This window comes from Daphnia magna, linkage group LG4, assembly GCF_020631705.1.
Source record: "Daphnia magna isolate NIES linkage group LG4, ASM2063170v1.1, whole genome shotgun sequence".
In the NCBI taxonomy this organism is placed as follows: domain Eukaryota; kingdom Metazoa; phylum Arthropoda; class Branchiopoda; order Diplostraca; family Daphniidae; genus Daphnia; species Daphnia magna.
This window is the reverse complement of record NC_059185.1, coordinates 2581397-2603727: the sequence shown is the minus strand read 5'-3', so window position 1 is coordinate 2603727 and position 22331 is coordinate 2581397. Positions and strand designations below refer to the sequence as shown.

Here is a 22331-nt window from a genome sequence, read left to right as displayed (position 1 = left end):
CATCGGGACGTGGAAATCACGTGAGTCGCAAATTACGTCGATAAATATCAAATTTAGTCACCAGTCCTTGCGTGAAGCTTCCTATTTCAAGAAGGCAAAAGAAACCAGCAACTATAAGCTCGTATATAGATCAGAATAATTATTAGCGTTTCGCATAGTTGACTGCCATTCGCAAAAATATTTCACGTTTTTCGGTATATCTTTTGATAAATTTGTCACTAACCATCCGTCCAATTTACCTTGTAGCTGATGCCGTATCTAATATTCCAAACTCGGCGGAGCTCATCGTTCCAGCAGGCGGAAGTGTCAATAGTTCCAGCAAATCACCTGCGATGTCAATTAGGAGATATACAATGTCTTGTCAAGTAAACGTATATAAGAGGCTCATCTCTTCACACCAACTCAGTGCAATCCATCCCATCATCTAGCCAACAAGTCTCCACCTGTCCAGGTACATGTTTTGAATATAATTCCTTCAAAAATATGGTACTTAAACTCAATCTCATTTGATAAACAGACATCATGTTGGTATTGATCCTGTCAGCCTGCGTCATCCTTTCTCATCAACAATTTGTGCCTGATTACGGACAAAGAGCATTATTTTGGATACCTTATTTATTACCTACATACGTCATCAATCATTACCGACCTGTTTACTACGAATACCCCGAAGACGATGTGTTCCACGACAGCCAGACGTTCACCAAACCTTTAGAACAATCGAAAGTAATAAAATTTCAGTTCATTATACTTAATTATTGGTTGAAAAACACACCAATATACATCAGGAACGTTTCGGTGGAGTGGAAGGTCGCAACAATCACAAGGGCAGCGATGGGACGGATGGAACGTTAGGCGATGATTACCCAGACGTCCAGCTGAGAATGAGCAAACCGGATGCGCGTCTCTTTCTTTTGGGCGGCGACAGCACGTTTGACAATCCATTTTGGAAGACTGTTACGATGACTTTGACATCGATGGTGAATGTAACGAACATCCAGTCTTGCCTGCCCATAGGGCAATTCTCTGTAGGATCAGCCCAGATAATCTGTCGTCGTAAAAAACGGATTATCCTCGAAGATTCTCCGCATATTTCTGAAGATTCTCAGTTTGCCGTCCATCCTTCCAAGCCGCTGCCGTAAGTGAAACAATTTCTTGTAGCATAAAACATCCGTTTTAAAGAAAATGTTACGTTGATCAAATTGCAGATTGATGACGACGAGTGTGGCAACCATCGGCCAATCGGAGAACGTTACCAATGACATGATTACATCTTCTAAAGATGACGTGATTACCGACGAAGACGTGAACGATAGGCCGCAGTTTTCAAATAGGGAAATGCGATTCCTTTTGAAAAACTACGTAACAATGACTGAGTATTCTTATGTCTTTAATTCGTTTGTTGCCACCAAAACAGTTAGTTTGGTGGCCACAGGTTTTGGTGGCGCTCGACTTGTTTGTCGCCCAAGTGGCTACGTCGTTTGTTAAATTTTTTTTTTTTTTAATTCAATAATCAGCTATTGTTTCAGTTACGAGTAGTATACGGCAGTAGACTTTTTCTAATTTCAAAATTCTAAGTGCATTTGAATTTTGATGTTGCGTGTTGAAATTCTTCACACGATTTGGCTTGTTATTCGTCCGTGTCTAGCAAAAGTAATCAATAAAAATAATTGTTTTCCCCCGTCTGTTGACTAGAACGTCTTGCTTGACCAATCGTGTCAGCATAACGTGAGTAACACGAACGATTATTGAGCTGGAGCTCAATTTGGAAAATGCTATTTGGCAGGGCCAGTTTTTTATTTTTATTGATGCTCTGCTTTTGGGGTTATTTAACAAACAAGACAACCGTGACGCTCGCATCATTAGTCATCGGCTTCTTGCTTTCGGAATATTCATGAGAAAAATTGTAATGAATGCGAGCGAGTCAGCGCAATAAAATTAATCGATTCTGACATGCCTCATTGATTTTTTCAATTACGAATGCGCTTGAACCGATAATTCTCTACCAACCCTCAAGGTTTCATATTTTTCGAGTGTTTTTTTTTTCCAGAATTGGAAACAGGTAGGCTTAGTAAAAATTACGGATTTTTTAAAGGATTCGTTTGTTTTGAACAAGGGGAAATCTCATCTAGTCATATTCTGGTAGAAAAAAGATCGGCCTCACTGGAGCGGCAAGTATGAAAAAATGATTCTTGAAGATGTACAGGCCTAGTCGACTTAAAAAAGGACAAACACAATACAATTTGATGTTCCGGATGGAACGCTTCGTAAAACATTCTAAATAGAAAATTTAAATTCCCTATAATTGAAATCAGTATAGTGAGCCGAAAAAGGGTGGGCCTATATAAGAGGGCATCCTTTCCCAAACTGGAATCATACTATCTTCGTCCATCAGTGAAAGAAACACCAAACAGCCCTACTCTCAAGGTATTATTCAAGTAAAATATGTTGCCCAGCAGCATTTCAAATCGCAATACACTTTGACCAATTGCAATTTCCTATTCAAACATCATCTTTTGTCATGAATAGATGAAATTCGCTTTCATTTTCCTGTCAACTCTGATGGTCATGTCTCACCAACAATTACAAAGGCCAAGAGTTGTGCCTATGTTGTCCCCCTACACGTCTTTCATCAGGAATTATCACCCATTGTATTACGACAATGCGGAAGACGTGATGCCGTACGTTCGTTACTCCAGGCCTCTCCGGCCGACCATCTACTCGATGGAAGTATGTATAAATTAAACGTTTAACTTCATCAAATTCGTTATATTAGTAACGTGTTTGTTTGATTTCAGAACGAGGGTTTCAATGGGGGCGTGATGGCTGTAGATGAGAGTCACGATGTGATGGACGATGATAGTCACGAGGAGTTTGCAGACACCCAGTCGAGGATCAACGGTTTCAAAGGCTTCCATAATCATAACGCCGGGCGATTTTTCTACGCGAGTACAATCAACAATCCTTTCCTGAAGACGGCGACGTTTACCATCAGTTCGACTGTGACCACCGTTGGCTCCATCGTACTTTGCGTACCGTCCAACAATTTGGCCGATGTGCCGTCACCTACTTGCGCCGGCCGAAAGAGACGGGAGGTGGAAGATTCCGAACATTTGCAATTCCCCATTGTTCCATCAGAAACTGTCAAGTAATTGGTATTTTCTCTCGGATTTTATTAGAGACTCTTTATGTTTTAATTTCGGTTGCTAGACTGACATCGACAGCCCTCCCGCATTTGCATACGGGATCGGCAATAAACGAAACGATCTCCGACGACTTGGTTTCATCAAAGGATGAGTGGATGGGCACCGTAGAAATGCCGGATGAAGAGAACAAGGATAAAAATTCGAGAGAGAAACGATTTTTCGGTGGCGGATTGGCTGCGTCTACCACCATGACACAGTATTTGTTTGTTGGAACGACTTTAACTAGTACGGTTATTCTAGACCCAACAGGAAATAACGTGGCTGTTTGTTTACCAGCTGGCTATGTTGTTTGCGCCTAACAAACTGCCTATAGCGTTTATGCGTAATAACCCCTTGCATTTTCTTATCTGCCTTCTGTCTGTTGATGAGAACTGTGCGTCAGTTTCCATTCATTTCTTATCGGAGTAATTATTCTGCTGTTTGAGCTAATACTTTTCTCTTGATTCAATTTGACATGCAGTTCTATTTGAAATAAACTAGTGTTCAAGCATCCTTTCAAGATTGTATTCTTCTGCTCATTTTCGAACTTACAAGCTGGCTTACATTTATTTACTCGCAGAAAGATTCAACCACCAACATTTAGAATGAATCAAACAGAAATCAATGTGATATTTCGAAGCTTTGTTTCATTATTTTTGCATTGCGCATCCGCCCCCTGCCATTTATTTTGTTCGGTGAAACCTTGACTGAAAAATCACACCCTTTCCCCTATGTAGCTAACGCCCCTTTTCTCGTTTTGTTCGACTAGACTACTACGTGTCAACTTGTAGTTCTTTTGTTTTTCTTTCCCTATACTCTTTTTTTCTTCGTCTGTGGATCACGCAGTCGGGAATGAAGGGCTCGTTTATTACGGTTAGAAAACAAACTGTTTGCAAAGGCAGACGTTGAAAAGTTATGACATAATCCATCAAATGCACTTGCAGCCAAAACATGAAAATAGTTCCGACAGGTCCTATATAAATAGTTCTTGCGCTATTTCAATTCCCTCGGCCAGGTGTGTGCATACAACTCACGATTCACCTCATTACTTTTCTATGCATCAACAAGTTTAGAGTTTGATTGCCCACGCAATCCAACTCAAGAAACCCTAAAGAAATGCAACCCGCCGAAAACATGTTAAAAAACAAACACAACAAACAACTGGGTAGATTTATCTTGGTATATAAAGTCTCGTTTTTCTGGTTACACTTTTCATCCGTCGATCGGTAGCATCGAGGTAAGCACAACCTGTTCAGCAACTGAAGGTGCATATGTCTTTATTTTAAACTGAATTGCAACACGTCTATCGATTGATTATACACGGCTTAAAACTCATTTCACTTCGAAATTGATTTGATTGTTCAATACGATTTAGATGAAGTTCGTCTTAATTTTCCTTGGATCAGTCCTGGTCGTCGGCACACACCAGTATTTCGATGACCAGCGTGGGGAAATACGTTGGGCATCGCCGTACCAGCCACATCCCAAGGGGTTCGACACTCAAAAAAGGACTAGAAAATGAAAAAATTTGATGCGCGGGAATCAGTTCTACAAATAAAAGAGAAGAAAAAGATGCTTGAAACGCCCCAATATGATATAGTCCAAATGAGAAAAAAAGGGGAAGTGGCGACTAAAAATTTATTTTTCGTCACTTTGAGAAGTAAGAGGTAAAAAAGTGAAAAAAAATTGAAAAAAGTGAAAAAAATGAATCTTTTCGGAAAAAAAGTAGAATTTTCGCATATTTGGTTTGTTTCAGTTGAATGTAGACTACTTTGTCGTGCGGTTCTGAACACCTGTATCTGCGATCTAGTGCCAAGAGTGACGAAAATGGGGGAAAACTGTGTTTTTTCTATTCTGCATACAGAATTTGACATAAATGTTACCCCAAAAATCAAGTGCATATTATTAAAGCTCGGTTATAGTTCTTTTCGTACTTTGGCTCGAATAAATCCCGATTGTGCTGAATTAGAACATTTTGTAAGAACAATCCTTGCTGATGTAGATTACGTTGCTGACTTACCCGAAGCTGAGAAAGTCAGCATTTTTGGAGAAATGTTTGCAAAAATTCCTTCGAAGTTTAGTTTTATGCCAGGAGAAAAAGCTTTAATTGCTGATGTTGTTGACACTGCTCAAAAAATAACAGCGCGAAGTCAAGAAAACTTTTCCTATGACATTTTACCGTCATCAGGACGCAAAAGAAAGAGAGTGTCTACCTTCAGTTCATCAGAGTCAGGAGAAAAAAAAATAACAGTGCTGATGGCTTGGCTGATATGCCTGTGAATGGAGGATTACAAGAAGTTAGCCCTACTAATGTTCTTCCCATAGATTCTGTGATGCGAGTCGTAAGTCGTGCTGCAAATGTTTCAGAAGGCCAAAGTGATATGACAAACGTTACGTTAGAAGGAACACTTGAAGAAACACAAAATACTACACGCGTGATAAGACGAAAGGGAAAATCGTTACAGGAATACTTATTCAATTGGATTTCAAAAAGCAAACTTCGTGATACGTGGGATTTACCGTCTATTAAATGGACGATTGACAATCATGAAAGCGAACAGCCTAAAATTACTTGTTCTACGTGTAAAATAGCGCCGTTTAACGTAAATGGTGACAAACATGTCGGCTGGAAATTTTCTGCTTATGTGAATCACATCAATAATTTCCACAAAAGGAAGCACGGTCATGATGCTACAAGTCATGGGGCAACCCCAGGAACCAGTGGTCAAAGTAATCAAGCCCAAATTTCACAATCACAACCTAATAGACTTTGCTCCGGAGCATCTTCATCAGAAACTGTCGGGTCGGAACCTTCTAACTTGCCTTCTAATGAGAGCCAGGTTTTCAGTAACGGACAGCAGTAGTGAGTCGTACTCTGTCCAGAAAACGCAATCAAAAGACTCAAGCTCAAGAAGAACATTGCTTCAACGCTTGAACATTCAAGCTAGCGTTCAAATTAAAAAAAACCTGGTGGATATCGTTACGACAAGGATATTGGACTATTACATTTTGCCATGTACAGTTATATTCAGGGTGGTCGTAAATTTTATGAAGTGTTAAGTGCTAATTTTGAAGGAATATTTCCTAGTTGCAGAACTATTGAGAGAAAATTATCCTCGTTTCACAAATCAGTACCCGAAGGAGAAGTAAATGTTGCGTTACTTAAAGAAATTTTGGATAAACATAGACTGCCACCAGTCGTTTCCATTGCGGAAGACGGAACAGCCATCGTCGGACAGAGAGAATACGATAAAAGGACAAACAGAGTCATTGGATTTAGTCTTCCGCTGCGATGCAATGGTATTAATTTTCTGTTCTTTTCTATGTATTATGAATGTTTTCATTAAAACTAAATATTCGCAGGATTTCCCGATTCGCTAGCTTCTTCTGTCAGGACCGCCGAGGATATTGTTAATTTATTCGAAAAATATGAACGTGCAGCTGTGGTTATCACTGTTATGGCGCAAACCATGGATGAGCAAATCCCGGCTATCCGGATTGCTTCTTTCTGTTCAAACAACAGATTTACGGCAGACGATGTTAAGCACAGGGCTAATTATATTGAAGCCGAACTAAACAAGTTGGGAATCCGAATGCTTACATATTCCGCAGACGGAGACAGTAGAGAAATGAAAATGATGCGCCAAGTTTTGAATTTAGGTGCGCTTCCCCCCGTCTCTCACGACAAAAAAGAGGCAGAAGCGGTACGGTATATAAGTAGTTATTTTAAGAAAAGTAAAATAATGTGATGGCAAGTATTTTCTCTTTATGCAGCACAACAAATAGCTGACGAAACGGGTTGGCTACTGAAACGACAATGGGATTTTTTCGCCGCCGATGTAATAAACAGTGCAGTGCCAGTACAAGACACAGTTCACATAGGTACAATTCCGAACGCCGAACATTTTCTTAGTATTTATAATGCAGACGGAGCTTATTTTCAATTGTTCGCATACAGGCGCAAAATTTCGAACGCGGTTACTGAAAAGAGACCGAGCTACATTTCTCACAATAGGTAAAGGGATTGCTTCGGTGTCTGACCTTGAACAACTCTTAACAGAAGTTACCAAAGGGCAGCACCACTTAAAAAATGGTGATCTAAATTTGCACGACAAAATGAATTACGATGCTGTAAGAAGACTGTGTGACCCTTGTGTCACTGATATTCTGTGCGACAAAGTAGCAGGTATAACTTTTTTATAAAATCATAGTTAGAAAATAGAAAATTGTGAATGGTCTGACGTCAACTATATATCTTGTTGTATGTATATTATTTCATCAGGTTCAGAAGTAACGTGCTTCTATCTTAAGCTAATGAGACTAATAACAGCAAGTTATTTGGATAAAAGCTTATCACCACTAGACAGAATATATGGAATATGGTATTCTTGTCTCGCTTTACGGTATTGGCGACATTGGCTTCAAGAAAACGGATACAAACTAGATATTAATTTCATCACCCTCAACGCGTACATGTGTGTTGAGATAAATGCCCACTCCTTAGTCCTCATATCAAGGAGACTAAGAGAGAATGGAACTCCTCATCTGTTTCGGCCGTGGCATTTTGGGAGTCAGAGCTGCGAATCTTTTTTCGACTTGTCCGGTCGTTGACTTCAACAGAATCGACCCAAGTAAATTTAAGTGGAAAAGGTTTTTTCAGTCGTAGCGAGAGAGCGGATGCCGCAAACCAACTTCTGGGAGAAGGAGAAAACGATGGAGTTTATTTCCCGAGGTTTACTCATGCTTTTGAAGACCAGAGCCAAGACGATGGCAAAAATATTTCTTTCAATCTTCCTTCTCATTTACCCTCCGATGAGGAAATCGAACGTATAATTCGCAAGGCCATGGTAGATGTTGACCATCAGTTTCAATTATTAGGTAAAAAAATTCTCGAGACAATAAAACATTTTGTAATATTCTTATATGATTGGATTTTTAGGTGTGAAAATGAGAGGAAAAAAGAAATTTATGTTCAATCAAGAACTAGTTCAACGAATCAATGTGTCTCGAAAAGATAAGGAACACCCTGCAGCATTGATTGATAGCAACTTGCTGTTGGAGTTGGATGACTCCGGTGCAGAAGAAACAGCGGTCGAGGAAAACGTCCAGCCATGTCCTGACGCGGGTGATGAATATGACATAGATGTACTGAAGTCTCTTGGAATGGCCCAGCTAAGAGATTTTTCTCATTTGGTTTCTCGCCAGCTTGAGTCTAGCGCTTTTGCTAGTATCATTTGTAATAATGGATCGCAAATTGTCGTTAAAAAAGCGCGGTCGTGTGGTTTTGTGAAAATTCAGTTCGGCGATTAAGCAATGATCGCACTTTACGAGTCATGCAGTTGGCAAATTTTTCCGAAAGAAGAAAATTAAAAATAACTTCTGTTTCAACTCGAAAAGTTGTACAAATTGGAGACTGGTGTCTTTTTCGGAATTTGGAAGGGAATGGTTTTTTTTTGGGGCGAGTTCTCTCTTTTGCATACTTTAACAGCACTAAAAAATCTATTTCCATGTTTGAATGGATAGTTGATCAAAAAGACCATGAGGTTGGGGTACTCTGCATATGGTATAAACTAGATATAAATCAATCTATATTTTCGGGAAAATTAATCGAAGTACATGTCCATCATGGTTTTCACCCTTGTGTTTCGTATATTTGTAGTTGTCCTTCTCCAACATTTACGTTTGATGCCCAAGGTTCAAAACAATTGTTTTTTACCAATGCAACAGTTAACCAACTATCAAATTTTCTCAAGGACATGACATTATCAAGGGACTAAATAAACTATTCCGACTCACTACACTTCAGCTGGTCTCTTATTTTAAAACAAAAAAATTAGAAAAGTGAAAAATAGGGGGAAAAGCGAAAAAAAGTAAAAATGGAGAATAAAAAGTTATTTTCCACTTTTTGGGGAAGAAGCTGGGAATTTGGAAGACAAAAAGTGGTTATGGAAATTTTTGGAGGCAAGAAAACAATAAGAAAATCTGGTAAAAGAGGGAGGAAAAAACCGTTTCGCGCGTTTTTATATTTTTTTTAGGGACATGCGTGTGGGTATTTTTTGAGTGTCGAACCCCTTGCCACATCCCTTCATCGAAAAAGATCCACCCTATCTTGTTTACTTCTCCATCAAGCCTAACCCACCAGCAATCTACCCATTACACGTATATAGACGCACCTTTCCTTTACAATCAACAGATTTAACGTCATCGATGTTATCGTGGGAAACTTGCAGCTAAACGTCATTTTTTAACGTCTAACCCCAATCCCCCTTATTTTAGGATTTATTGCCAGAGAATCTAGCACAAGATGCCCGTATGTTTTATTCGGGAGACGTGGAGAGTGTAGAGAAACTACTCCATGACAATCACAACGTAATAGCGGAAACGCAGCCAAGAGGGAAGACTTCATTGGAGGAAGTGAGCCCACGATTTTTGTTCGGCATTGAACCATCCACGTTTACCAATCCGTTTGGTAAAACGGCTACATTCACTGTGTCGGCAACTGTCACAGTTAGCAGTTTCGTGAGGTGTATTGCAGCCGCACAGTTTCAAAATGTTGCTGCCCAAGGAGTGTTTTGCGCTCGCAAACGACGTTCTCTCGAATCGCCGGAGACATCGGAAAGCCAAGCTGATGCTATTGCTCCCTCCGTACCCCAACTGTAATTCTATCATTTTGCAAACGATTTATTGGCGATTTTTTAAAAAAAAGTGTCATGTCTATTTTGTTTCCCGGCCTTTCTTTTAGTTTGGCAACGGCCTCCTTTCCTTCCATTGGCCTGTTGAAGGAGGGCCGTTCACAAGACGGACGGACCAACCAGCAGACACAACAGAACGTAATAGTTTCGTCCAAAGATGAAACCGAGAACGGGCCAGAATCGACCACGTCGTATGCAAATTTGAAAAATAAACGTTTCATATTTTTTCACAACAAAAATGCATATGTAACGTCAACAACGGTGACCTCATTGAATTTTATTACGTCGATTTCAACGACTACAGCTAACATCCGTGTCGCTGGTGCACTGCTTTTGTGTGTCCCCATCGGCTATCGCGTCTGTTGATCAACTACTCGTTTAATTTGAAATTCAAACCCTTGCTAATTTGTTCTGCATTATTATTCTATCATATAATCTTTTCAGTTTATCACCGGTGTTGGTTATATTTGGTTAAATACAATTGCATGAGCCTGTACTATGTATATCTATTTACTATATAGCATATCCGCTGATTACATTTGACATAGAACCAAGTCATATATGCTTCCGCACATTAGTATAGCCTATGAAGGCAAAACAGCTCTGACTGGAACCGACAGAATGTCTTTAGTTGTTACCGGTTATTTCATATAGCATTCAATCACTAAACGTTATAAGGCGAGCCGTTAGAGTGCGAATAAAGCTGTAATCTCTTTAAAAACCCATGATGGCTTGCGTTGCAATTTGCTACGGCAAAATTTAACACCTCTACTGTAGGAATCCATACGAAAACTATAAACCTCCTTGGAACTATTCACCATTTTCTTAACATCATCCGTTGAAACAAACTCTCTCAACGAGCTACAAAACTTGCTCATTTCTTAGCCAACCAAATTTTAAGTGTGAATTTTTTTTGGTTTAAAGACTTAAACAATTTGCATACTGTAGATGCTTACATACATGAAGTATATAAATTGAGGCAACAAAAAACCAAACTACCATAAGCACAATGGAGCATAATACTCTAGGCCACAGGACATTGATTACGTTATATTCGTATATACATACTCCTATATTTGTGCATCAGTGCACTTTCAGACATTAAACTGATGACTTGAAGATTCAGTTTTTCCCTCCAGGTTTTCAAGGGTGTTCATTTTGACCACATCGTTGTAGATTAAGCAACTCAAACATATAAGCAATAAACTGTCTTGGTATATAAAGTCTTGCATATTGGGTGAAATTCAGCAGCCGCCGATCAGCAGTGTCGAGGTGACCATCGTTTCCGACAACCCGTTGCGCAAGTGAAGGTATAAACTTTAAATCAGTCATCTTAACATTTAATTGCTGCCTCGTCGTGTTAATACCTACAGCTGAAATCCATTTCGATCCGAATATTCCTCAACCTAATAATCCATTGCAACGTATTTGATACAGATGAAGTTCGTCCTAATTATCCTGATATCAGTCCTTGTCGTCGGCACTCACCAGTATTTTCATCATCGACCTAGGGAAATGCCCTGGGTTTCGCCATATCTGCCACATTCCTTTATCGTTTACCTCACTAAGCCTAACCCACCTACAAGTTACCCAACACAGGTGGGCATAATATTGATTGTCCTTTGTACTCCCACCCCTCCACGCCCACAAAAAAATAATAATAAGCTTGTTGCATTACAGTATGTTTCGACTTATTTTCACAGAGTGAAGATCTTATTACGGACTATGTTGCCCCAGATAGTGGTAAACGACCCATCAATGCTGATGAACTGTACACGTTTCCAGACACCAGGTTAAGATTCAAGGGCTTCAGTCGTGACCAAGCGTCTAACTCGAATGACCAGCTGGATGCCCGGCTGTTGTTTGCAAACAATGGCATTTACACTAACCCTTTTTTGAAAACGGTGACATTTACATACCGAACGTCGCTGTCGCTCACCTCTTATGTGACTTGCGTGCCAGCCAACCAACTACTGAACGGTGCTGGTGCTACGTATTGCCGCCGCAAGAGAAGGACCATCAACGTCGCTGCCGATGAAATCGCCGAAGGCAATCAATTCCTCATCACTCCCTCGGAAACTCAAAAGTATGAACTGGTTTTATCGTTCGTCTATATAATAAGAGAACTCTAAAATCGTCGATTAATTCGGCTGTTTTTAGGTTAGCGACAACGGCTATTTCTTCGCCCTCTCGGAATTTAGACCAGCTTTCATCATCCAAAGACGACGCCGCCCTAGAGGAACTGTCGGCGATCGATCAGAGTCAAATAAGACGGCAAAGATTGCTGTTCCTAAATAGAAATCAATTTGTAATATCTTCAACTGTGACTTCGTTTTCGTTTTCAAACGCAACCGTTACGGTTACGAAAAATCTTTTCAACGCTAACCAAGCTGTCCAATGTCTGGCTGCTCCTGACGTGAATATGCCGCAATGCATTGCCTGTTTGCCACCCGGCTTTATTGTTTGCAATGCCTCTGGTTAAACAAGCCAGCACGATTTGCGGTCAGCTTTCATTCCATTGCAAATTTGACGCTGAAACCCTCGACATATGCCTAAACTTTAGTTTCGAATTATTCGTGCATTCTTCCCTTCTATATTCCACTAACGTGTGGGATGTTGGTCTCTTCAAGTGGATTTTTGTATTTCGATCCAAATATACTACCATAGAAGCATTACGTTAGCCCCTCCATTGACTCCATCTACTGAACAGTTATTGGCGTTCAATGTAGGCGACGTATACTATTCGACCAACGTCTGGTGCGTGATCAGCGATTGGTAGATAAATACACTAGTGATGAACACATAGATTGCAAGACAAGGAAACCGGCAGTAGAGTGGCATGATGGTGAAATGCTATATTGGTTTTAGAATAAATTGTGATGACATCGCTCTGTGTGGTTCTACCGAGCGCCTCTATACTTGGCTAACGATACCTACCATCAAATGTTCATGGGAAGGCGTAATAAAACGTAATCGATATACATAATTTCTGGCATATTATTATCGATACATAATTCGTTGGCAAATGTAGACTAGATCGCAATCCTCGAAAAGGTTACGTTTAGCCAAATTACGCATTGTAGTCTAGTGTCAGTGTCATTACGAGATTCTTACCGTGCCCTTTCTCTGGCGCTTTCACGCTTTCTCTTTTCTTTCTTTCTTTTCTTTTCTTTTTTCTTTTTTTTTTCTTCTTGGCAATTTCATCCCTTTCCTTTCCATTTGTTTTTCTCATTTCATTTTGGGAATTTGCTTCACTCAAAATTAACCGAATGCAAGTGTCGGACTCACCTGTACAACCTGCTGAGTGTTGCATAATTTTTTTTCTGTCGTTCAGCCAGACATCAATGAGATGCCCTTCGGAATATTCAATATTTCTCATTCTCACCTGAACGCCGACGTCTAACCAAGAAAAATTTGTGTCTTTTTTCCGCCTCAATTTAGTACAGTAAGGTAAGGTGACCTAATGCATCGAAAAGAGATTGAATCAGGCCACTGGATTCGTTCGTCTCTTACTCTCAGGTAAAACACAAAAACGTAAAGTTAACTGACTTATTTTGGGTTTTCATAACTTCTGTCTAAAATCCAGCATTTGATGGAATAAGTAGACTGAACTAGGGGACAATAGAGAACGGTGCAACAAACATCGGGCACTGTACATTGCGGAGCTGGACCTCGATTAACATGTAGCAAAGTAGAACAGATCGAGTATACCCAAAAATTTCATTTGCTTTTAAAAGTAAACTGCATTTTATTAAAAATCGATTGTATTATTACGTTTTTGTTTTTTTTAAGTCCCGCTGTTTAAAATTCCTGATTTGATTTTGTTATTCAAATGAAAATCGCATTCATTTCACGGTGCACTCGTCATAGCCGCCTCCCAATTTTACTTAACCAGCGAACGAAAGTAAACTTCAAAAATAAATCATTCTGCTTCCACTAAAGTGTAAAGGTAACGTCACTCTCAAACGGCCACGTTGCAATTAACGGACGATCAGGAAAGAATGTCTAATGGCGACGTTCTTCGACGAGAGGCGTGAACATCGTGAACTAACGATAGCCGTACCCAAATGATGTAACTTTCTCGACAAAGGCTGACGTCAGGTCGAGGCTCTTTCCATCGGACATCAATTTGCATCACAAAAGAGCACACGTTTTCTATTCTATGCATTTAAAACGCCTTTATCGCGTTCACTAAACGCCGACTTCTCACATCATTTTCAGTTCACCTCAACAAGACCAGTCGGTGTTTCCTATTTAATAGTCGGACCTTGTTCCAGCCATTGTTATTTACTAGCTACACCCCTGCACCTGTTGAAAGGCTCAACATTGTTCCAAAAATATCAAAGTATGATTATTGCGATGTCGGAATCCCTTATAGGTAACTTATCGCTATTAGACCCGTGTATCCTTTGTTGGTCAAAATCGAATTCATTTGAGTTATTTTTCTTTTTTTTTTTTTGGCACTGGAACTCGAGCACGGCCGGACCTCAAATGCCATTTTCTCTATGTGTATATGTGCACGCATGTTGATTAAAAATAAGCAGCAACAGGATACTAGTAACTATTACGACTGCTTGGCGCTAAGACTTCACGCAGAGCACGCCAGCGCACCGGGACTCCCGCCGAGCGCGATAAACTAGCACGTCAAGTAAAAGAAAACGAAGAAAGAAAACTAAAACAATATTCTAAATGCATCTTCTTTTTTTTTTTTTTTTTTCAGAGAAGGAAAATATGCAGGTGAATGTTTATACGACAGTGACCTTAAAACTCGTATTCAGAAACGGTTGTCTATACCAATGTTTCTGTCAAATTTCGTCACCTCCTTCCATTTTCGGCAAAAACTATTACAGTGGACAAACCGTAAAAATATCAAATGAAGATAATTATACACATTAAAAAAAACAAAAAACAAAATAAAAGTGTTACCAGCCATTTTAATGCCCGTTTTTATTGAGACGGCCATTACCGGTCGATGGCAATTTAAAGACATGGTTTCAACGCACTGGTAGGTCTACATAGGGACATCAAACGGAAGCATTAACATGTTAAACTTCATTAACCTCCTGTTGCTCGACTCTTGGGGCAACCAGTCTTTTCTAGAACGTCCGTTACAATGAGAAAAACTAACCTCCAAATGTATTGCATAACCGTTAAGAGTTCTCAATTCGGGAAGGACCTATCGAATCTTAATAGATTAAGGAAAAATTGTTGTCTAGTATTTATATATATAAGACCCCGTTTTTGCAAGTCTGTTCATCCAGTCATCGGCAGTGCCCCAACACGGTATATACATCCCAAGTTATCCCCAAGGTTAAATTGAATTTTTAACATTTTCAAAAAAAATTATATAATACGAGTAACATTTCATTCTATTAAACAGATGAAATTCGTCTTCATTTTCTTGATGTCGGTTGTCTTTGCTGTTTCTAGCCAGCAAAGGGCACCAAGGCCGAGGACGCTCGTTTGGGTCACGCCTTACAGCCCCACCCATAACCCCGTGCTGGCCAACTATCAACCAGTTTACGAACATAACATCCAAGACGAAATTCCAACCAAATTAACTCCTCACTCGTTCCGCCGTAAACATAAGCCATCGATTGCGGCCTCCTATTTTCAAGTACAAGTTTTCCATTTTCATTTCCTATTTTAAAACAAAAAAACGCTTGTAAACTAAAACGAAATCTATTCAGAACGAAGATTATTACTCGGGCCTGACGTCCGACGAAGATCGTAACAACAACGAAAATGAAGACGATCAAGATGATTACCCAGACATCCAGTCGAGAATCAAATGGTTCAATGGATTCAACAAAGGATTCAAGAACAAAGGCTTCCATCACGACGCCGGAAGATTCTTTTACAGCAGCACCATCAACAATCCCTTTTTCAAAACGGCCACGTTCACAATCACATCGACAGTGACCACCCTCGGCTCTGTCGCCCTTTGCGTTCCGGCTAACAATCTAGCGGCCAATCCAGCACCGACTTGCGCCGGCCGTAAGAAACGTGAAATCGACGATTCTACAACTGGCCCTGATGACAATCAATTCGCCATCGAACCATCAGAGACTTTAGAGTAAAAATTGATTTTTTGTTTCACATTTTAAATTAGACTTTTAAAAAATTAAACGAATTTAATTTAAAACAAAACAAAACAGATTGATGCCGACGGCTCTTCCGTCAGATGTTGGTCTGGCACGAGAATCTCGAGTGATGATGCACACGCAAAAGAAGACGAGTCCTCAGCGCCTAATTTCGTCTAAAGATGAAGTGGTTAGCCCATTTGAAAAGTCATCCGAAGAAGACGAGAACAGTTTAAGAGAGAAACGAATTTTCGGAGGCACTGGTTTCGCAGCGTCTACTACGTTGACGTCGTACTCGTTTGTTGGGGCCACTGTGACCAACACCGTTCTCCTAGACCCAACCGCAGGAGGCCTTGCCGCCTGTTTACCATCTGGCTATGTTGTCTGCGCATGAAATTTTCAGCTGGAAGTTGCGATTGCTGTAAGTATAGCAATCGTCCTCGCAAGTGAGACAGCTGAAAAAGAAGGAGTGGAAATAGGAATGTAATGATGGCTTTCAAACGTCTGTCTTTTTCGGTTATTCTTTTCTTCTGTTTGGCCATTGTCCAAGTGTTTCGTTTCGCTTGTATAATTGTTTTCGTTTAAATACACAGATTTCTGTTTAAAATGCTGTGTCAATTGGCCATTCACCTTCAACTGGCCAATGCTATTAAACGGTCTAGACTTCTTTTTAAGCGTATTATATGATGTAGATACACGCCCGAGTTGTTATATGCTTTACGACTTCCAGTCAATAAACTTGACAGTTTATATTCCTGCACGAAATTGCCAAGTATATGTTTCCTATATAGACAAAGAGTTTTTATTATTTCGAAGACGAACGGCTTTTCCGGCAGAATTGGTGATGTAATAGAGGACCATAACGAAAACGCGAGGACTCGAAATGTGCGTTCATTGGTTTACTCTTAGAATTTGAAGATAGATGTACCATAAGTAATAGAGTAAAAAATTAATTATAGTGGAACTTTACCAGACAATTAGAAAGGAAATAAAATAATTTTGAGCAACAGCACAGTAGACTAGACGGATTTTTATTGCATTATCCGGATTCAGATCGTATTAGGTCTAGCGCGCGCTAACGCGAAGGAATTTATTGCTGCTGTAAAAACGAGAAATCATCTTCAAGGGCAAACTATTATAATTGTGCAAGTTAACAGGTGTTGCAAGGAAAACACTACAAATTGATTATTATTCCGTTTACGGCCTGAATTATAAACAAAACATTCGGAAAGCTATTTTATATACACAACATTACAATAATTCTTAAACCGATTCAGCATTTATTGCTATCTACTTTTTATTGATCTAGATCCATAATGGCTCAATTGATTGTCCTTGTGGACATTAACCGTGAGAGTGTCGCCGCTACCTGCGAATTATTTCCCCGCGTGTTTGCATTAAACAAAAGCAATAAAATCAACACCAAACGTGCCTATATAAACAACATTATCTTTCGATGTAAGTACTGTCATCTTACGATTGCCACCAGAGCAACAAGTCGGTTTTCCTCTCATTCTCGTTTGAAGGTATATATGTACACATTTCTATTTGCATTTATTGAAATTCAATATTAACTCTTAACTGGTTTTTGATCAGATGAAATTCGTTTTACTCTTCGTCACGTCCGTCCTCTCCGTCAGCACTCACCAATATCTGCATACAACTCCGGCAGGATTGGTTTGGTTGTCGCCTTACATGTCGAAACAGAAGCCCGTTCTTCACAAGTACCAGCAAGTGTTTTACGAGCCAGTGGATACCGACGTGCCCTACTTCCGCTATTCAAAACCTCTGCATCCCGCCGTCACCTACCATCAGCAAGTAAAAATGCAATTCCCATCATAAACCCAGCAGGCAAACAATTGATTCATTCCAATCGTTAAAACTGATTGGCAGAAAGACGAGCAATTCGAATACGATGATGCGCATCATGACGACATCAACGAAGTGTTTGTGGACAGTCAGTCACGAAGCAAAGGGTCCCAATTACAAGAGAAATCGAATCCGCGATTTTTCTTCGGCACGGCCACCACAATTAGAAACCCGTTCATCAAAACGGCAACGTTCACATTATTCACGACCATCTCTTTGAGCAGCGTTGTCAGTTGCATCGTCGCCGGGGATTTCGTCGACGCTGCCGCCCAAGCCAAACCCTGTCGTCGTAAACGCGACCTCGTCCATCAACCGGATCAAACAAACGAACAGTATTTTATCTCTCCATCCGAACCTCAAAAGTACGTACACGAAACCTTCCCTCTAAAATCGTGATATTGCCATCATCACGTTTTCTTTTTTTTAGGTTCACGGCCACGGCAGTTCCGTACCCGTCAGACTTAATGCGTGACAAACGCCAATTGCCCATTTTTCAGGGGACATCGTTGTGGAATAAGGACATTATCGAGTCGACCAAAGAAGAGAATGACGTCAGCTATTTTTGGCCGACGAAGAACCGCAAAGAGCAACGATTTCTTTTCGATAATTCACATTACGTGGCGTCGACGACGGTGACATCGTACAATTTCGTTTCGACCACCGTGACCAAAACGGTGGACGTAGCCATCGATGTCGGACTTAATTGCGTTCCAACCGGCTACGTGGTTTGCTAGAACATTTCTGTTTTTTTTCTTTTACAAGTCAAACAAAAACATTTTTCAGTCCAATTTTATTCAATTAAGCTGGATGGAGGAAGGGGGGTGATGGAATTACGGTTTTACAATATATATACGACCTCTTTGTTGATTAAAAAAATATATATAGTACATACCATTCTGACTTGGTGGTCTTTATTACCCCACCTACTCCCATCGCGTTGGGGAAATAAATGTTTGTTGTTTTGCGCAAACATTGCCAACAATACGATATTTACGATGAAAGGTTTGGTGTAACATGTCCGACTTTGCTCGTATAAGGTGATGGCAAGGCCTATTCTTGTCTGGCTCTCTTTTGTTTTGGTCATCCTATACTTACAAGTCATAAGAAATAACTGCCTCACATTATTCACTGAGGGAAGCGAAGAGGAAAGAAGAACAAAATGAAAATATCTTTTCATTTACTTCTCCAGGATAAAGGTAAACTTTTAATAACTGCAGGCCATCATTTTTCAACTTGTCTTGGTCCAGATTTGTAAATACACAGTCTACAATGTTTGGAGACGTGAGATTCTCCAAAAAGAGCGTCCTGTCGGGCGTTGGCTGTGTGTTACATTTGTGCATACAACTGTAATAATGAACTGTGGCTAGTAAATTAAACTTTTTTCTTTTTCCTTTTTTGAAGAAGCTCTTCTTGTCGGGCCGCTGGCAAAAAAAAAATTAACCTTCCCCCTTTTTGTACAGCTCTTACCTTGTTTTGCCGCCGGGGTCCTACCTATAAAATATTAGCATTTTTTGTTTTGTTCAAGGAAGCGGATCTGACAGCGTTCAGTACAAGCAACAACTCTTGTAATAAACGATCAATTTGAAATCTTTTGCTTAGAGAATCCCGAGGTATATAAAGGGCCATAGTTTTCACTCAGTTCAGCATCCAGCATCCGTCGGTGAAACAGCAAACAGCTCCGTTTTATCCTTCCTCTCGAGGTACGCTTTTTACCATTGTTCTGTTTATGTTCGATTTGTTAAATGAAATTCGTGTTTTTAAAATAAAACAGATGAAATTCGCACTGATCTTCCTCCTGTCGGCTGTTGTCGCCCTGTCCCAGCAACAATTCTTGCGGCCTAGGCCGCACGGGTTGGTCTGGTGGTCACCTTATTTGCATCCGCAACCGGCTGCCCGCAACGACTTCCATTCGGGCCAATCTCTTTACGACGATGTTGAGCAAGAGGTGATCCCAACCCCAGCCCGCCGTTTCAGACCATCTGGACCCATCGCAATTTACCAGGCATGAAGTCCAGCATATTTTTCCTAAACCCAAAACGTTAAATTTTAATCGTTGAATTTTTTATTTAGAATGAAGATTTGAATGTCGACTTGTCGGACGATGGTCAAACGAACGACGATGTCAATGGGCAGGCTCATCAGTTTCCAGACACCCAGCAAAGAGTCAACGTCTACAGAGGATTCAATGGCGGTCGGTTCTTTTACAGCAGCACAATCAACAATCCATTCTTCAAAACGGCCACGTTCACTCTGACTTCGACTGTTACCACCCTTGCCTCTATCGTCATTTGCGTACCGGCTAACAACCTGGCCGCCAATCCGGCACCGGCTTGCGCTGGCCGCAAAAGACGCGGAATGGACGACAACGAAACCCACCAGTTCCCCATCACTCCATCGGAAACTCTTACGTAAATATTTGATTCCGAAACCTGAAAAATGCATCACAACTCACGATGTTTTTGTATAGGTTGACCCCAACAGCTGTTCCGTCTCTAGAATTGGAAGCCCGTCAACTGTTCGCCGATGAGGAGAAGAACGAGCACGAATTAATTTCATCAAAGGAGGTCGTGAACAAATTCGTACCCGTAGAGGCTGAAAAGCCGAGAGAGAAACGCTTCTTCGGGGGCGGAATAGCGGCTTCTACCACCGTGATTTCCTATTCGTTTATCGGAGCAACTATCACGAGCACAGTTCTGCTGGACCCGACAGCGGGTGGCCTTGCCGCTTGCTTACCAGCCGGCTATGTGGTCTGCGCATAAAACACACACGTTGTTCTTTCTGACATAATTACAAGCTCTTAATAAGACAAAGATTAACGCAAACTGGCCATCGTGTGTAGGTTATGCAAATATGTTGTTTTACCATCACATTCCACCATTTGACTTTTGAGACCCTAATAATCTGTGTGTGCAATTCCGTCGTGTTACCTATTTTATCCAATGTCTTGTTTGCATCGGTGCTGGAATTGGGCAAGAACTGTTTGTTTTTTTTGCACGACCTTGTTCTTGGTTGAATAGATTTTTAGAAGCATTCATCCTTTTTCCATCGAGTTGGCTGTTATTTACGTCTTCGACAACGCCCTGCGCCATTGCTGGCAGTAAACTGAACCATCACGACCCTAATCTTTTGCTCTGCTTACTATAGACAACAGACACGTAAGATTCAGCATAACCAACCTGTCTCCCACTACCAATATTAGGTACGCCACCAATGTAACATTCAAATGCCGAATACTGTCTCAACAGATTTGAACTTAAGAATTTTTTTTTTTTGGCAAGTAAAGAAAATGTTAATGCCTTCGGCCATAAGGTTTTTTTTTTTTACTATCTTGAAATCTTAATAAAGATTTATCTACTCTTGAAATAAAATAAAATAAGGTGTAAAGTAAAGAAAGCCAGTCTTTTCACGCAAAGAGAACGATGTGACACGAGCACTAGTTCTAACTGACGTGTGATGTCGGTGTCGATCTTCGTAACACTATAGGAATTGGGATTGCCCTTCCCTTTTCGTTCACGGTAATATCCCGAAGGTAGGCCGTTCGTGATTCGGTTGTGTAAATCTCCTTTTGTTATTATCCAATGGCTCTTTGTTACTGAATAACAAACAGGTAGAGGTCGTGCCGGTGAGAATGCGGATTTGCCAATAACGGGGAAGGGAGTGCCATCGACATTAGCTCACTTGAAGAAACGAAACGAAAATCTCTCGGCCTTTTCTTTTGATGTTCGATCTTGTCTGACGGCTCAGCAGATGTGCGCAATAGAACTGGGTGCTAAAACAAACTTCAAGGCCAGTATTACTGCTATAACTTACTACGACAGATGGAAAACGTTCGAGTCGTTCGCCATAATTTGTTTCATCATTTGAAAGGCTCACCATTGGCAAAATTCTATCGGGCTGGATCGTTTTCAACAACACAAACTACCTCGGTTATTCATCGGAGTGACGCAACCCAGGTATATAGCTCTGCTTTGGAACAATGGAGGCATTTATCTCGACCTGGATTGCATGGTGATTCGCGTTCGCTGGATAGTTCTAGCAAAACAGGTTGGAACTGCCAGGAATTTTAGACTCAACTGCATTGAAAAGGGAGTTATAGCTTTCGTTTGGGGGACATCCATTTTTCCACTTCTTGATGAAATCCATGATCCTATAGCCTTCCAGCCGGACAATTACATGCGTTTCGGTACGTCTGTCCTGATGGATGCTTTTACTGGACTTGTGTGATCGTGATGAACTTGCCGGCAAACGAATTGCTCCTTTGCCGACGGAATTCCGTGATTGCAACCCAAACCATTAGATTCTCTCTCTCTACGCCGTCAGCAGGGGAGAGCGAATGCCTTTTTATGTTTTTAAATCGATCCAGCCGATTATAATAAATTGGAAAATAGCCACTTCACATATAACTAAGATTTATATAGTGGCCGGCAAAGTTCCATCCATCTTAAAACAGGTGTCGCTAAAACGAGGAGGGGAACTATCCACTAGCAAAAAGTTTAGAATTC

General features: G+C 40.5%; 8 protein-coding genes and 1 long non-coding RNA gene across 10 annotated transcripts; all 9 read left to right on the top strand.

The window, feature by feature from the left end:
- Positions 1-98: 98 nt before the first annotated feature.
- LOC116920080 lies at positions 99-1682 on the top strand. The gene is made up of 4 exons (XM_045173301.1): positions 99-451; positions 518-726; positions 789-1138; positions 1209-1682. The coding sequence occupies exons 2-4, from the start codon at positions 523-525 to the stop codon at positions 1486-1488; spliced, it is 834 nt and encodes a 277-aa protein (XP_045029236.1). The 5' UTR covers positions 99-451; positions 518-522; the 3' UTR covers positions 1489-1682.
- Positions 1683-2275: 593 nt separating this feature from the next.
- On the top strand, positions 2276-3698 carry LOC116921097. Its single transcript, XM_045173303.1, has 4 exons — positions 2276-2427; positions 2530-2730; positions 2799-3148; positions 3211-3698. The coding sequence occupies exons 2-4, from the start codon at positions 2530-2532 to the stop codon at positions 3503-3505; spliced, it is 846 nt and encodes a 281-aa protein (XP_045029238.1). The 5' UTR covers positions 2276-2427; the 3' UTR covers positions 3506-3698.
- A 686-nt stretch (positions 3699-4384) lies between these two features.
- On the top strand, positions 4385-10373 carry LOC116935080. Its single transcript, XM_045171671.1, has 5 exons — positions 4385-4422; positions 4561-4666; positions 9265-9344; positions 9462-9841; positions 9928-10373. The coding sequence occupies exons 2-5, from the start codon at positions 4561-4563 to the stop codon at positions 10241-10243; spliced, it is 882 nt and encodes a 293-aa protein (XP_045027606.1). The 5' UTR covers positions 4385-4422; the 3' UTR covers positions 10244-10373.
- LOC123470971 lies at positions 4673-5150 on the top strand. The gene is made up of 2 exons (XR_006644658.1): positions 4673-4852; positions 4942-5150. It is a non-coding gene; the product is annotated as an uncharacterized LOC123470971 (long non-coding RNA).
- LOC123470970 lies at positions 6925-8985 on the top strand. 2 transcript variants are annotated; one of them, XR_006644657.1, is made up of 4 exons: positions 6925-7067; positions 7144-7371; positions 7468-8063; positions 8125-8985. XR_006644657.1 is itself a non-coding variant. In XM_045171672.1 (2 exons), the coding sequence occupies exons 1-2, from the start codon at positions 8030-8032 to the stop codon at positions 8493-8495; spliced, it is 405 nt and encodes a 134-aa protein (XP_045027607.1). In that variant the 5' UTR covers positions 7758-8029; the 3' UTR covers positions 8496-8985. The 2 variants fall into 2 exon arrangements, 1 of the variants encoding a protein (XP_045027607.1); XM_045171672.1 differs by lacking the exons at positions 6925-7067; positions 7144-7371 and having other exon boundaries at positions 7758-8063.
- A 683-nt stretch (positions 10374-11056) lies between the features above and the next one.
- On the top strand, positions 11057-12552 carry LOC116935079. The gene is made up of 4 exons (XM_032942462.2): positions 11057-11187; positions 11315-11476; positions 11581-11963; positions 12038-12552. The coding sequence occupies exons 2-4, from the start codon at positions 11315-11317 to the stop codon at positions 12357-12359; spliced, it is 867 nt and encodes a 288-aa protein (XP_032798353.2). The 5' UTR covers positions 11057-11187; the 3' UTR covers positions 12360-12552.
- A 2483-nt stretch (positions 12553-15035) lies between these two features.
- LOC116921096 lies at positions 15036-16567 on the top strand. The gene is made up of 4 exons (XM_032927310.2): positions 15036-15187; positions 15258-15494; positions 15568-15953; positions 16036-16567. The coding sequence occupies exons 2-4, from the start codon at positions 15258-15260 to the stop codon at positions 16352-16354; spliced, it is 942 nt and encodes a 313-aa protein (XP_032783201.2). The 5' UTR covers positions 15036-15187; the 3' UTR covers positions 16355-16567.
- A 709-nt stretch (positions 16568-17276) lies between these two features.
- LOC116935078 lies at positions 17277-18729 on the top strand. The gene is made up of 4 exons (XM_045171906.1): positions 17277-17486; positions 17557-17778; positions 17854-18191; positions 18257-18729. The coding sequence occupies exons 1-4, from the start codon at positions 17277-17279 to the stop codon at positions 18561-18563; spliced, it is 1077 nt and encodes a 358-aa protein (XP_045027841.1). The 3' UTR covers positions 18564-18729.
- Positions 18730-19367: 638 nt separating this feature from the next.
- On the top strand, positions 19368-20861 carry LOC116935076. Its single transcript, XM_032942459.2, has 4 exons — positions 19368-19529; positions 19601-19831; positions 19900-20237; positions 20297-20861. The coding sequence occupies exons 2-4, from the start codon at positions 19601-19603 to the stop codon at positions 20586-20588; spliced, it is 861 nt and encodes a 286-aa protein (XP_032798350.2). The 5' UTR covers positions 19368-19529; the 3' UTR covers positions 20589-20861.
- Positions 20862-22331: the final 1470 nt, after the last annotated feature.

What these genes read in the sequence shown, in the direction of transcription:
- LOC116921096 (XM_032927310.2), top strand. Translation starts at nt 15,258, where the DNA reads ATGAAATTCGTCTTCATTTTCTTGATGTCGGTTGTCTTTGCTGTTTCT. An exon ending in TTGCGGCCTCCTATTTTCAA is followed by an intron (nt 15,495 to 15,567) that starts GTACAAGTTTTC and finishes AAATCTATTCAG; the next exon opens with AACGAAGATTATTACTCGGG. An exon ending in GAACCATCAGAGACTTTAGA is followed by an intron (nt 15,954 to 16,035) that starts GTAAAAATTGAT and finishes AAAACAAAACAG; the next exon opens with ATTGATGCCGACGGCTCTTC.
- LOC116920080 (XM_045173301.1), top strand. Translation starts at nt 523, where the DNA reads ATGTTGGTATTGATCCTGTCAGCCTGCGTCATCCTTTCTCATCAACAA. An exon ending in AACCTTTAGAACAATCGAAA is followed by an intron (nt 727 to 788) that starts GTAATAAAATTT and finishes AATATACATCAG; the next exon opens with GAACGTTTCGGTGGAGTGGA. An exon ending in CATCCTTCCAAGCCGCTGCC is followed by an intron (nt 1,139 to 1,208) that starts GTAAGTGAAACA and finishes ATCAAATTGCAG; the next exon opens with ATTGATGACGACGAGTGTGG.
- LOC116935080 (XM_045171671.1), top strand. Translation starts at nt 4,561, where the DNA reads ATGAAGTTCGTCTTAATTTTCCTTGGATCAGTCCTGGTCGTCGGCACA. An exon ending in CAGCAATCTACCCATTACAC is followed by an intron (nt 9,345 to 9,461) that starts GTATATAGACGC and finishes CCCTTATTTTAG; the next exon opens with GATTTATTGCCAGAGAATCT. An exon ending in GCTCCCTCCGTACCCCAACT is followed by an intron (nt 9,842 to 9,927) that starts GTAATTCTATCA and finishes CCTTTCTTTTAG; the next exon opens with TTTGGCAACGGCCTCCTTTC.
- LOC116921097 (XM_045173303.1), top strand. Translation starts at nt 2,530, where the DNA reads ATGAAATTCGCTTTCATTTTCCTGTCAACTCTGATGGTCATGTCTCAC. An exon ending in CGACCATCTACTCGATGGAA is followed by an intron (nt 2,731 to 2,798) that starts GTATGTATAAAT and finishes GTTTGATTTCAG; the next exon opens with AACGAGGGTTTCAATGGGGG. An exon ending in GTTCCATCAGAAACTGTCAA is followed by an intron (nt 3,149 to 3,210) that starts GTAATTGGTATT and finishes TTCGGTTGCTAG; the next exon opens with ACTGACATCGACAGCCCTCC.
- LOC123470970 (XM_045171672.1), top strand. Translation starts at nt 8,030, where the DNA reads ATGGTAGATGTTGACCATCAGTTTCAATTATTAG. An exon ending in CCATCAGTTTCAATTATTAG is followed by an intron (nt 8,064 to 8,124) that starts GTAAAAAAATTC and finishes TTGGATTTTTAG; the next exon opens with GTGTGAAAATGAGAGGAAAA.
- LOC116935079 (XM_032942462.2), top strand. Translation starts at nt 11,315, where the DNA reads ATGAAGTTCGTCCTAATTATCCTGATATCAGTCCTTGTCGTCGGCACT. An exon ending in CTACAAGTTACCCAACACAG is followed by an intron (nt 11,477 to 11,580) that starts GTGGGCATAATA and finishes TTATTTTCACAG; the next exon opens with AGTGAAGATCTTATTACGGA. An exon ending in ACTCCCTCGGAAACTCAAAA is followed by an intron (nt 11,964 to 12,037) that starts GTATGAACTGGT and finishes GGCTGTTTTTAG; the next exon opens with GTTAGCGACAACGGCTATTT.
- LOC116935076 (XM_032942459.2), top strand. Translation starts at nt 19,601, where the DNA reads ATGAAATTCGCACTGATCTTCCTCCTGTCGGCTGTTGTCGCCCTGTCC. An exon ending in GACCCATCGCAATTTACCAG is followed by an intron (nt 19,832 to 19,899) that starts GCATGAAGTCCA and finishes TTTTTTATTTAG; the next exon opens with AATGAAGATTTGAATGTCGA. An exon ending in ACTCCATCGGAAACTCTTAC is followed by an intron (nt 20,238 to 20,296) that starts GTAAATATTTGA and finishes GTTTTTGTATAG; the next exon opens with GTTGACCCCAACAGCTGTTC.
- LOC116935078 (XM_045171906.1), top strand. Translation starts at nt 17,277, where the DNA reads ATGGCTCAATTGATTGTCCTTGTGGACATTAACCGTGAGAGTGTCGCC. An exon ending in CCTCTCATTCTCGTTTGAAG is followed by an intron (nt 17,487 to 17,556) that starts GTATATATGTAC and finishes GTTTTTGATCAG; the next exon opens with ATGAAATTCGTTTTACTCTT. An exon ending in CCGTCACCTACCATCAGCAA is followed by an intron (nt 17,779 to 17,853) that starts GTAAAAATGCAA and finishes ACTGATTGGCAG; the next exon opens with AAAGACGAGCAATTCGAATA.